Source organism: Carcharhinus amblyrhynchos, chromosome 35, assembly GCF_965287045.1.
Source record: "Carcharhinus amblyrhynchos chromosome 35, sCarAmb.v2.hapA, whole genome shotgun sequence".
Lineage (NCBI taxonomy): Eukaryota > Metazoa > Chordata > Chondrichthyes > Carcharhiniformes > Carcharhinidae > Carcharhinus > Carcharhinus amblyrhynchos.
Window position 1 is genome coordinate 14,399,001 of NC_137358.1, and position 12,583 is coordinate 14,411,583.

Genomic DNA, 12,583 nt, shown 5'->3' on the forward strand with positions numbered 1-12,583 from the left:
GCGCTTGCAAACAATTAACTCTTTCCTTCCTGCATTTTTCACATGCCTTTTTTTAAAACATATTTCTGGACAGAGTGTCAGAACAATGTGCCCACTGTCCCTTAACACAATTTGATTACTGCACTGGAGGTGGGCTCATTTCCGTAGGATGGGAATGGACTTGATCTGGAATCAAATATTAGCAGGCAAAGCTGGGAAGGAACAATGGGCATCCTTTCAAGAAAAAGTAGTTTGGGGACAGTCCAGCTACATTCCCACAAGAGCAAAAGATGGGCCAACCAAAGCTGAGCTTGAGATGGAGAGTAAGATAAAGCAAAAAGAAAGTGTATGTGATAGATATCAACTTAATGCTACTGAGAACCAGGCTGACTATGGAAAGCTGAGAGAGGAAGACGTGAGAGGTAAAGTGAGAGTAGAACATAGAAAGTACAGCACAGTACAGGCCCTTCGGCCCTTGATGTTGTGCCGAGCTATGTCCGAACCCCAAGATCAAGCCCTCCGACTCCCTGTCGTTCTGTTGTGCTCCATGTGCCTATCCAATAACCGCTTGAAAGTTCCTAAAGTGTCTGACTCCACTTTCACAGTAGGCAGTGCATTCCACACCCCAATCACTCAGTAAAGAATCTACCTCAGACATCACTCCTATATCTCCCACCATGAATCTTATAGTTATGCCCCCTAATAACAGCTACATCCACCCGAGTAAATAGTCTCTGCACATCCACTCTATCTATCCCTCTCATCATCCTATAAACCTTTATTAAGTCACCTCTCATTCTCCTCTGCTCTAAAGAGAAAAGCCCCAGCTTCCTGATTAGACCTACCCTCCAAACCAGGCAGCATCCTGGTAAATCTCCTCTGCACTCTCTCTATGTTTCCACATCCTCCTCATAGTGAGGTGACCAGAACTGCACACAATATTCCAAATGTGATCTCACATTTGGATAGTTGCAGCATAACCCCATGATTCTTAACTCAAACCCCCTGTTAATAAATGCTGACACGCTATCGGCCTCCTTCACGGCTCAATCCACTTGAATGGCAACTTTCAGAGATCTGTGGATGTGAACCCCAAGATCTCTCTGTTCGTCCACATTCCTCAGAACCCTGCCATTGACCCTGTAATCTGCATTCAAGTTTGTTCTACCAAAATGAATTACCTCTCACTTATCAGGGTTAAACGCCATTTGCCACTTTTCAGCCCAGCTCTGCATCCTATCAATGTCTCTTTGCAGCCTACAAGAGCCTTCCACCTCATCCAATACTCCACCAGTCTTGGTGTCATCAGCAAATTTACTAACCCACCCTTCAGCCCCCTCTTCCAAGTCATTGATAAAAATCACAAATAGCAGAGGACCCAGCACTTAGCCCTGCAGCACACCGCTGGTAACTGGTCTCCAGTCTGAAAATTTTCCCTCCACCACCACCCTCTGTCTTCTATGAGAAATGATGTGGAGATGCCGGCGTTGGACTGGGGTAAACACAGTAAAAAGTCTGACAACACCAGGTTTAAGTCCAACCGATTTATTTGATAGTAAACTCACAAGCTTTCGAGGTTAAACTCTTCATCAGATGAATGGAGAGTCCTGGGAAGGCCAACATATCATTTACCGTCTTTACTGCTTGTAAACTCTCCAAATAAATCGGTTGGACTTAAACCTGGTGTTGTCAGACTTCTTTCTATGAGAAAGCCAGTTACTTATCCAATTCGCCAAATTTCCTTCTCTCCCACACCTCCTTACTTTCTTTGTGAGCCTACCATGGGGAACCTTATCAAACGCCTTACTAAAATCCATGTTTATGACATCAACTGCTCTACCTTTGTCTACACACTTAGTTACCTCCTCAAAGAATTCAGTCAAATTTGTGAGGCAGGACTTGCCCCTCACGAAACTCTGCTGACTATCCCAGATTAAGCAGCATCTTTTCGAATGATCATAATCCTATCCCTCAGGACCTTTTCCATTAACTTACTGACCATTGAAGTAAGACTAACTGGCCTATAATTACCAGGGTCATTCCTATTTCCTTTCTTGAAGAGAGAAACAACATTCAACACTCTCCAGTCCTCTGGCACAATCCCCATGGACAGTGAGGACCCAAAGATCAAAGCTAAAGACTGCAGTCTCATCCCTTGCCTCCCAAAGTATCCTAGGATGTATCCCATCTGGCCCGGGGGACATATCCACCCTCAGGTTTTTCAAAATTGCTAATACATCTTCCCTCAGTACACCTGCCACCTCCATCCTATCAGCTTGCATCACGCACTCATCCTTAAAAACATGGCCCCTCTCCTCTGTGAACACTGAAGAAAAGTATTCATTCAATGCCTATCTCTTCTGACTCCATACGCAAGTTCCCACTGCTATCCTTGACTGGCCCTAACCTCACCCTGGTCATTCTTTTATTTCTCATATAAGAATAAAAAGCCATAGGGTTTTCCTTTATCTGACCCGCCAAGGACTTCTCATGCCCCCTCCCAGCTCTCCTAAGCCCTTTTAACTCATTCCTAGCTACCTTGTAACCCTCAAGTGACCCAACTGAACCTTGTTTTTTCATCCTTACATACGCTTCCTTTTTTCTGTTGACAAGATCTTTAACCTCCTTTGTGAACCATGGTTCCGTCAGTCGGCAAGTAGGAGAAGAAACTAGCAGTTAGCATAAAAGAGAATCCCAAAGTTTTCTACCGTCTTATAAATAATAAAAAGGGTCGTAAAAGAAGGGATGGGGACAATAGCAGACCAGAAAGGTCCGCACAGCTGAAGTGCAAAATAATACTTTGCATCTGTCTTTACCAAGGAAGGAGATGTTGCCAGGGTCATTAACGAAAGAGGAGACCATCGCAGTACTGAACATTGATAAGCTGATAATGGAAAGGTTTTTAAAGTTTTGAGGATTACTTATTACTCACAAGTAAGGCTTAGATTAACACTGCAATGAAATTACAGTGAAATTTCCATGGTCGCCACACTCCAGTGCCTGTTCGGATCATTGCATCTAACCAGCACGTCTTTCACACTGTGGGAAGGAACCGGAGCACCCAGAGGAAACCCATGCAGGGACAGGGAGAATGTGCAAACTCCACACAGTCAGTGACCCAAGCCAGGAATCGCACCTGGGTCCCTGGCACTGAGATAAGTGTTAACCACTGTGCCGCTCTCGTGACTTATCAGTGCAACCAATCAGGGTTAGCTGTTGTCTCAACGCCAAGGACCCTGGCTCAATTCCCAGTTTGTGTCACTGTCTGTGCGGTGCCTGCACGCTTGCCTCGTGTCTGCGTGGGTTTCCTCCGGGTGCTCCAGTTTCCTCCCAAAGATGTGCTGATTAGATGTATTGGCCATGCTAAATTCTGCCTCAGTGTACCCAGCATACCTAACAGTTGGTTAGGTACATTGGCTGTGCTAAATTCTCCCTCAGTGTGGCTGAACGGGTGCCAGAGTGTGGCGACTAGGGGATTTTCACAGCAACTTCATTGAAGTGTTAATGTAAGCCCACTAGTGACACTAATAAAAGATAAATAAAGAGCTGGATGGGACATATCTGAGAATGTGGCAGTCAGTGAGAATAGAAATTGAAACTGTGCTGCCCACGATCTTTCAATCCTCCTCAGGTATGAGGGGGTGCCAGCTGGCTGGAGAATTGTAAATGTTTTGAGCCTTATTCAAAAGAGGGTTCAGGGATAAACCCTGCAGTTACAGGCCAATCAGTTTAACCTCAGTGGTAGGAAAACCTTTAGAAAGAATCCAGGACAGTCACTTGGACAAGAAGATTAATTTCCAGGAAAGCCAACACAGATTTAGCGAAGGGAAGTCATGTTTAACTAACTAAATGTGACTTGTTTTCATGAGATTAAAAAGGTTGATGAGGGTGTTGCGATTGTTGTGTGTCTGGATTTTTATTTGATAAAGTACCACATGAATAGACTTGTCAGTGCACTTGGAGCCCATGGAATAAAAGGACAGTGGTAGCGTGGATACAAAGTTGGGTTGTGTGACAGAACTCAGCTGGTGAACACTTGTTTTTCAGATTGTAGGAAGGTGTTTCCAGCTGTTGACACAAAGACCACAGCTTTTCATGACATATGTTAATAACCTAGACTTGGGAGAGAATTTCAAAATTTGCAGATGACAAAACTTGGAAATATTGTGAAGTGTGAGGTGGATAGCGATTAACTTCCAAGAGCATACAGGCTGGTGGAATGGGCTGGTGAAACACAGCAAAGTGTGAAGCAACACATTTGGGCAGAAAAAGCAGGGAGGTAATGCAAAATGTGATACATTTCAGTTGGTTTGTTTATTAATCGCAAACATTAACGCTGCAATGAAATTACTGTGAAAATCCCCTAGTTGCCACACTCCAGCGCTTGCTTGGGTACACTAAGGGAGAATTTAGCATAGCCAATACACCTAACCAGCATGTCTTTGGGAGGAAACTGGAGCACCTGGAGGAAACCCACGCAGACATGAGGAAAATGTGCAGACACCGCACAGACAATGACACAAACTGGGAATTGAGCCAGGGTCCTTGGCGTTGAGACAACAGAGCTAACTGCTGTGCCACCGTGCTGCCCCAGTTAGGTGGACTGGCCGTGCTGAATTGCCCCTTAACGTCAGGGGTATTAGTGATGTCTGTACAGAGTAACCACTGTATCACCATGCCACCGTAAAGTGGCTGCAGGAGTAGCGAGACCAGAATATATATATGTGCATAGGTCTCTGACAGAAAAGCTTTTCTGTGCACTGCGTGGTGGGAATTTGGAGTGTACTTCCTGTATGTGTGCTGGAGATAAGGTGTGATTGTGGCTTGCAAAGAGGAATTGAACTAACACCTAAAGAGAAATAATTCATCTGGCCACGGTAAATGGCAGGAATGAGATGAGCCCCCAAACTGCTGCTGCAGAGATCGTGAATAGCCTGTTCCTGTATTATAACCATTCGACATATCCTGATTGACCCCTTTCCCTTAACCGCACTAATTGCTAAATTATCTACTTTTCAGTAACTGAGTTGATTGCTAAATCGTTCTCTGCCTCTCCACTGAGTTAATTGTTAGATTGTCCTCTCTCCTTTTACTGTGACTGAATGTTCGAATTACACAGCCTGGCTTGTTTGTTACAGGCCTCTTTACCTCCAGCATCCTTTGGACATTCCAGGGCAAGAAAGTTTCCACCACCTACAGTCTGCACATATGTTGCTCATCGTAATTAGATGTCGAGGAAGGGAAAGGAGCTCTTGAGGCCACACAGTACAGATAATGGGATTGTGTGTGGATAATGTGTGCACTCCATCTACGCAGGTGACTCCCATTCTCAGCTAATCCACTCAAGATGATCACAATGCAAACTAGATGTTAAGAAGAAAGAATAATTTAAAACAAGACATCTTCAAACCCCATGATGAAAGTTTAGGATTATAGAATGGATTCATAGAATCTGTACAGTGCAAAAGTAGGCCATCTGGCCCATCAGGTCTGCAATGACCACAATCCCACCTAGACCCTATTTCTGTAACCCTTCATGTTTACCCTGCTAGCCCCCCTGACACTAAGGAGCAATTTAGCATGGCCAATCAACCTAACTCTCTCATCTTTGGACTGTGGGAGGAAACCGGAGCACCCGGAGGAAACCCACGCAGACACAGGGAGAACATGCAAACTCCACACAGACAGTGGCCCAAGCCAGGAATTGAACTCGGGTCCCTGGTGCTGTGAGGCAGTATGTGCCATATGCATTAAAGCTTCTCTCAGGTAGATCTAAGGCACAGCTTGATCAATGTTTATCTCATGACCTCCAACCAGTCAACTCACTGATACACAAGATGCACATTTGAAGGTTCTTCAAGCCTAAAGCTTCACAGGAAAGGAACCGAGCATCTTCCTCATCCAGGTGTCGTCTATCCCATATCTGTTCACCTCCCCCATCAGAAAAAAACCTTACTTAGACACATCTAGATTTCAGAGAGGCGAGCAGCCTTGGGGCCAGTTATAAGACCATTAGACATAGGAGCAGAATTAGGCCATTTGGCCCATCGAGTCTGCCCTGCCATTCAATCATGGCGGAGCAGACTCGCCGGAGGCAATCAAACAAGCTCCAGGAGTCTATGGTGCTCATTACTCTCAGTCACCCTAAAACTTCACCTTTGTAACATCAAACATCTCCAGCTCTCATTGAAGTACTCTGGGCAAATCCATGCACCCTGTGCACTGCAATAATTGATTCCTGAGGGCACCAGCTCTCAATGACAAATAGGTTTGAACTTCCTCAGTACCTTGTGTGTTTTCCTATACATTCCCTGACTTGCCCATTCACTCCTTTCTCAACTAACCCATGAACTGGATAGTATCAGCACTTTGCATGCAAATGTTTTTAACAATAGCCTCTACACACCTGAGTTTAAATGTTAAGCAACTGTATTAACTATTATAGACTCTGACAATGCAGAAGGAGGCTGTTCGGCCCATTATGCTAGTACTGGCCCTCTGTAAAAGCTACCAATTCATTCCATTTCCCTGCTCTTTCTCCATTGCTTTAGGAACTATTTCAAAAAATTTATTAGTTGAAAGTAAGCTGACGTTAACACTGCAAAGAAGTTACTGTGTAAATCCCCTAGTCGCCACACTCCAGTGTCTGTTCGGTGCACTGAGGGAGAATTTAGCACGGCCAATGCACCTAGCCAGCACCGACTGTGAGAGGAAACCAGAGCATCTGGAGGAAACTGGAGCAGACACAGGGAGAAGGTGCAAACTCTACACAAATGGTGACCCCAGCCAGGAATTGAACCTGGGTCCCTGTGAGGCAGCAGTGCTAACCACTGTGTCGCCATCATCCTGTCCCAATTGGGAATCCAATTTGCTTTTGAAATTAATGCTTGAATTCCACCAGCCTTTCAAGCTGGTGCATTCCAGATCATCCTAGTTCAACCGAATGGAAACAAATTATCCACCACCCCGGGGTGCTTTGCCATTTTAAATTTGTATTCTCTGATCACTGACCTTTCTGAAGATGGAGATAGTAGCGCTCAATCTAACCTAACAAAACCCCTCAAAATTTTGAATTCTTCTGTAAGTGACCCCTGAACATTCTGTGCTCTTAAGAAAACCAATTCTTGGTATTCTAGTCAATCCATATGGCTGACTTGCTTCACCCCCTGACCATGTAATAAATCTTTGCATCCAAATACTGTGCCACCATTCCTTCCCAAAATGTCTTGCATTGTTAGAAGTAATACCCTTGCTGTCTAATTTCTGACTTGCAGTGAATCATAGAATCCCTACAGTGCAGAAGGAGACCATTCCGCCCATCGAGTCTGCACTGACAACAATCCCACCCTATCCCGCAAATATTCACCTTGCTAGTCCCCTTGACGTTCAAGGCAATTTAGCATGGCCAATCAACATAATCTGCACATCTTTGGAGGAAACTGGAGCACCCAGAGGAAACCCACGCAGACATGGGGAGAACGTGCAAACTCCACACACACACACACACACACACACACACACACACACACACACACACACAGTGAGCCAAGCTGGGAATTGAACCCAAGTTCCTCATTCTGTGATGCAGTAGTGCTGACCACCGCCAGAGTGCCGCCCAGCGACACTAATAAATAAACTTAATTAGTCTACCTTTCTTCAACAAATTGGCAGAAGACTCACTGTAAAAGCTGTGACTCAAAAGTGTAATGTAGCTGTAATAGAAACACAACATGCCGGAAATTGTCAACAGCCTGGCAGAGTCTGTGGAAAGTGAAACAGTTAATGTTTCAAGCCAGTGGCTTTACATCAGAATGTGAAAAGATAAGAGATCTAACAGGTTCTAAGCAAGTACGGAAACTGGGCGAAGGGGGAGGAGAGAACAAGAAATAGGGTGGATGCCAGGAGAGATTAGATAACAAAAGTGGTGGTGCATGGGAGCAAATAAAACAAAAGCTGGATTGAGAACGGGGCTTCACAAACTGGGGCTCACAACACAAGATTCTGGGGTCACAAGTTCTGTAGCAGCTCCCACCCAGGGGCCAGGGTAATTTTCAAGCCCCAAACTGGGGTCACAGTTGGAAAAGCTTTGGGGAGCATTAGTTTACATGGAGAAAGCGGAATCATTACCCCAGTTAACACTGGAAAAAATGGGGGCAGAAATTACAATCTGAATTTGGTGTTGCTTTCAGAAGGCGGGCAAAGGCCTCTGTGAGGCATACGGTCGTGCTCATCAAGCTTCTGTTGGTGTGTCTGGCACTGACAACTTATTCCTGACATAGGAGAACATATGAATTAGGATAAGGAGTGGGCCATTTGACCCTCTCGAGCCTGCTGCACCATTTGACATCCCAGTATTTGGAGGGTTTGCTATCTCTAATGAGGGGGGAATATTCCAGAGATGTATAAAATTCCAACAGGGCTAGACAGATTAGATGCAGGGAGGATGTTCCTGATGGTGGGGGAGTCCAGAACCAGGGGTTACAGTCTGAGAATTCAGGGTAGACCATTTAGGACGGAGGTGAGGAGACATTTCTTCACCCAAAGAGTGGTGAGCCTGTGGAATTCATTACTACGGGAAGTAGTTGATATCAAAACATTGAATATATTCAAGAGACAGCTAGATATTTGATTTATTATTGTCACATGTATTAGCATACAGTGAAAAGTATTGTTTCTTGCACGCTATACAGACAAAATGTACTGTTCGTAGAGAACGAAAGGAGGGAGTGCAGAATGTAGTGTTACAGTCATAACTAGGGTGTAGAGAAAGATCAACTTAATGCAAGGTAGTCCATTCAAAAGTCTGACAAGCAGGGAAGAAGCTGTTCTTGAGTCAGTTGATACGTGACCTCAGACTTTTGTATCTTTTCCTGAAGGAAGGAGGTGGAAGAGAGAATGTTTGGGATGTGTGTGGTCCTTAATTATGCTGGCTGCTTTGCCAAGGCAGCGGGAAGTGTAGACAGAGTCAGTGGATGGGAGGCTGGTTTGCATGATGGATTGGGCTATAAAACTTGGGGTGAATGGAATCAAAGGCTATGGGGAAAAAGCAGGATTAGGCTATTGAGTTGGATGATCAGCCATGATCGTAATGAATGGCGGAGCAGGCTCAAAGGGCCGAATGGCCACCTCCTGCAAATATTTTCCATGTTTAAAAAGCTTGCATCTCTTTAATGTGTGTCTTTGTCTCCATAGGCATTTGAAGTGGCTGAACAGGAGCTGGGAATCCCGGCGCTCCTGGACCCGGAAGACATGGTCGCAATGCGTGTTCCAGACCGTCTCAGCATCCTGACATACGTATCTCAGCTTTATAATTACTTCACCAACCAGACTCATGGTACGGAGTTGGGCCAGCCCGTGCAGTGTCGCTGGTATCTGCTTTGGGACACTGATTCCATTTCAACTTCCCTTAATTGAAAACCCTAAATGGTACAGTCTGTTGTAGGTGATGGTGAGTTCAGTCGAGAATGAAATAATATTGGCACATGTTGCAAAGAATCCTTCAAGTGCAGTACACCCACCGGTCATTGCTTAAGGGCATCCACGGTGGCACAGTGATTAGCACTGCTGCCTCACAGCATCAGGGTCCCAGATTCAATTCCCGGTTGGGTGAATGTGCGGCATCTTCACTGTTGTCTCACAGTGCTAGGGACCTGGATTTGATTCCCGGCTTGGGTTACTGAGTGGAGTTTGCACATTCTCCCCATGTCTGTATGGGTTTCCTCCAGGTGCTTCGGTTTCCTCCTACAGTCCAATAGACGCGCAGGTTAGGTGAAGCTTTGACAAAAGGGTCACCTGGACTCGAAACATTTTCTCGCTTTACGGTTGCTGCCAGACCTGCTGAGATTTTCCAGCATTTTCTCTTTTGTTTGCTGGTTAAGTGCATTGGCCGTGCTAAATTTTCCCTCTGTGTGCCTGAACAGGCACCGGAGTGTGTGGCAACTAGGGGGTTTTCACAGTGACTTCATTGCAGTGTTTCTGTAAGTCTTGTGACACTAATAAATAAACTTAAAACAGACCAGTCAGGATTATCAATTGTCTTTGGAAATTAAAAGGCTGATTCAGTTACATGGCTGACTCAGGATGCAATAAAGGATGCATACAAGGTCCAAGCTGACAAGGTAAAATTTGTCCCCCTGATGGACAGGGGGGCAAATCTGGGGCCAAAAGGCCGAGAACAATTTTACACACAACCAGCACATCCTTTTTAGTCTGGGTTTGCGTTCGAATGGAATGGTTTTGGGGAATGAGAGGTTAGCAGCGATGAAACTGGGACCAAAACTGACACGAATCACCTCGCAAGCTTTGAGCAGATATAAATAACACTTCCGTGTTCTGTGAGCTCGTGCTGCTATGAGATTGTTGTCACACTGAACTGCACTGGCATGTGTTCCTGCCTCCAGCTTTGCTGATGTTGGTAACACTCTTTCTGGAATCAGCTTGCCCAGGAGGTTTTCCAGGCAGCTGCCATTTCATTTTTACAGAGGTAATGCCACCAAAAGGATAGGGGAGTGAACACACATTCGCTTGATCCAGTGGGCTAACAGTCTCAAAGTAGCAGCGACCGAGAAGTTCCCTGATTCTGCTGACAGAATGGGGAAGCGGTTATTGTTAATCAACATTAATTTTGGTTTCAATTTCATGGTGATTAATCTCTATTTAAAAGTAAAGTTTAAAAAGTTTATTTATTAGTGTCACAAGTCAGCTTACATTCACAGTGCAATGAAGTTACTGTGAAAATCTCCTAGTTGCCACACTCAGGCGCCTGTTCGGGTACACTGAGGGAGAATTTAGCACGGCCACTGCACCTAACCTGTACGTCTTTCAGACTGTGGGAGGAAACCCATGCAGATACAGGGAGAACATACAAACTCCACACAGGTAGTGAACCAAGCTGGGAATCAAACCCAGATCCCTGGCAGTGTGAGGCAGCAGTGCTCACTACTGTGCCACCATTTATCAGTTTCTTTGGAGAGATCAAAACAGGGGAAATAGAAGCATTTCTGTATATTCCTTTATTAATGCTTTTCACATTTTTTTTAGAGTGCAGATCAGAAACCCCAAGATATATAATGAAGTTAGACTGGACCCCAACTATCTTTTGATTTTGGCATTAGTGAGCAGATAAGGTGTTTCACTCCAGGTGTGATTCTATAGACAACACTAAGAAGTTTTTATCAAATTTTATTTAACAATACAGTTTGACTATAACAAATGAATTAGCTTAACTTTTATCAATTGGAATACTTAAACATGACAGGAAACAATTCTTAACTACTAACCTATCTCTATTAGTTCCAACTTAAGCAATATTCCTTATAGCCCCCTAATCCTAAAGCCTTTGAAGAGAGAGAGAAACATCTGTCTTTTGAACGGTCCAAAACAGCAGCCTCCAGTGAGGGAGGAAGACACCTCTTGCTACTTGCAGATCCAAGCAGAAACTGTCTGCTTTTCTCTGTAAGCTTAGCTCCTCCCCTTCATATAATCCTGCCTCTGTCACTCAGCCTAATCAAACCCTATTGTGAAACCCCAGGGGGAAAACCAAAAATAAACAAAAAATGCATAGCTAAGATGAAAACAAACACCCATCATCTCAAAGCAATTATTCTCCTGCATTCTCAGCATGTGGGCTGCCTGGTGCAGACAAATCGGCACCATATAAGCAAAACTGACTTCTAAACGTACCTTCACAAGAAACATGATATAAATATATTTCTTACAGGCGCAGTATTGTCACAGCCTTATGAATTTACAAGACTTCAATACTTATCTTCACTCTCGATATTTCCTCATTTTCTCTGTTCTTAAAGACACCAAGTCCTACCAGATCTGTAGGTGTTGCCTGTCTTCCAGTACTTTCACCCAAGTAGCCAGGGTGCCAAATTCCTAGAAGCAATTCGTTCACTAGTTATGTCACAGTGGCCACCACAGGAATCAATCTGCTGATGTGGGCTGTGTTTCTTTCTCAAAGCTGTTTGGCCACATGAAATTTCCCATGTCAGTCACACACATGGGAATTAGGAACAGAAGTAGGCAATTTGAACCCATTCGGCCATTCAGTCAGATCATGGCTGATCTCTCCCTGGTCTCAAATCCACCTCCCCACTTGTTCCCCATATCCCTCTTCACCCCCTTTATTAGAAATATATCCATCTCCCTCTTGAAACCATTCAATGATCCAGACTCCACTGTGCTATGGGGCAGCGAGTTCCACAAATTCAGCACCCTCTGTGAGAAGTAGTTCCCCCTCATCTCAGTTTTAAATCTACCGCCTCTCAACCTATACCCGTGACCTCTTGCTCTAGATTGCCCCAGAGGGGGAAATACTTGGTCTCCATTTACTTTATTGATCACTTTTAGTATTTTATACAGCTCGATCAGATTCCCTCTTGTCCTTCAGCTCCTTTAAGTTAGCATACATGCACAGCTCACAAAAGAAAATTAAAGGAACCAAACACTTAAACTGCCTGCGCACTCCTGGAGAACTGAGGGGGTATGATGATGGACAGGTGACCTTATTGTCCTAGACTATCTTACGTTGTGCAAGCCTGGGCAGTAAACACATGCCTCTCAATTGTTCTAAATTAACTTCAGATCCATGAGAGGA

The 12,583-nt window shown here is 44.6% G+C and overlaps 1 protein-coding gene across 1 annotated transcript in view; it reads left to right on the forward strand.

The window, feature by feature from the left end:
- Positions 1-12,583, forward strand: part of micall1a (MICAL-like 1a) — an 87,378-nt gene that overhangs the window by 21,617 nt on the left and 53,178 nt on the right. The window contains exon 3 of the mRNA XM_080217518.1: positions 9,172-9,313. Coding sequence (XP_080073644.1) covers positions 9,172-9,313 — 142 coding nt within the window. The remainder of the gene's footprint in view (positions 1-9,171; positions 9,314-12,583) is intronic.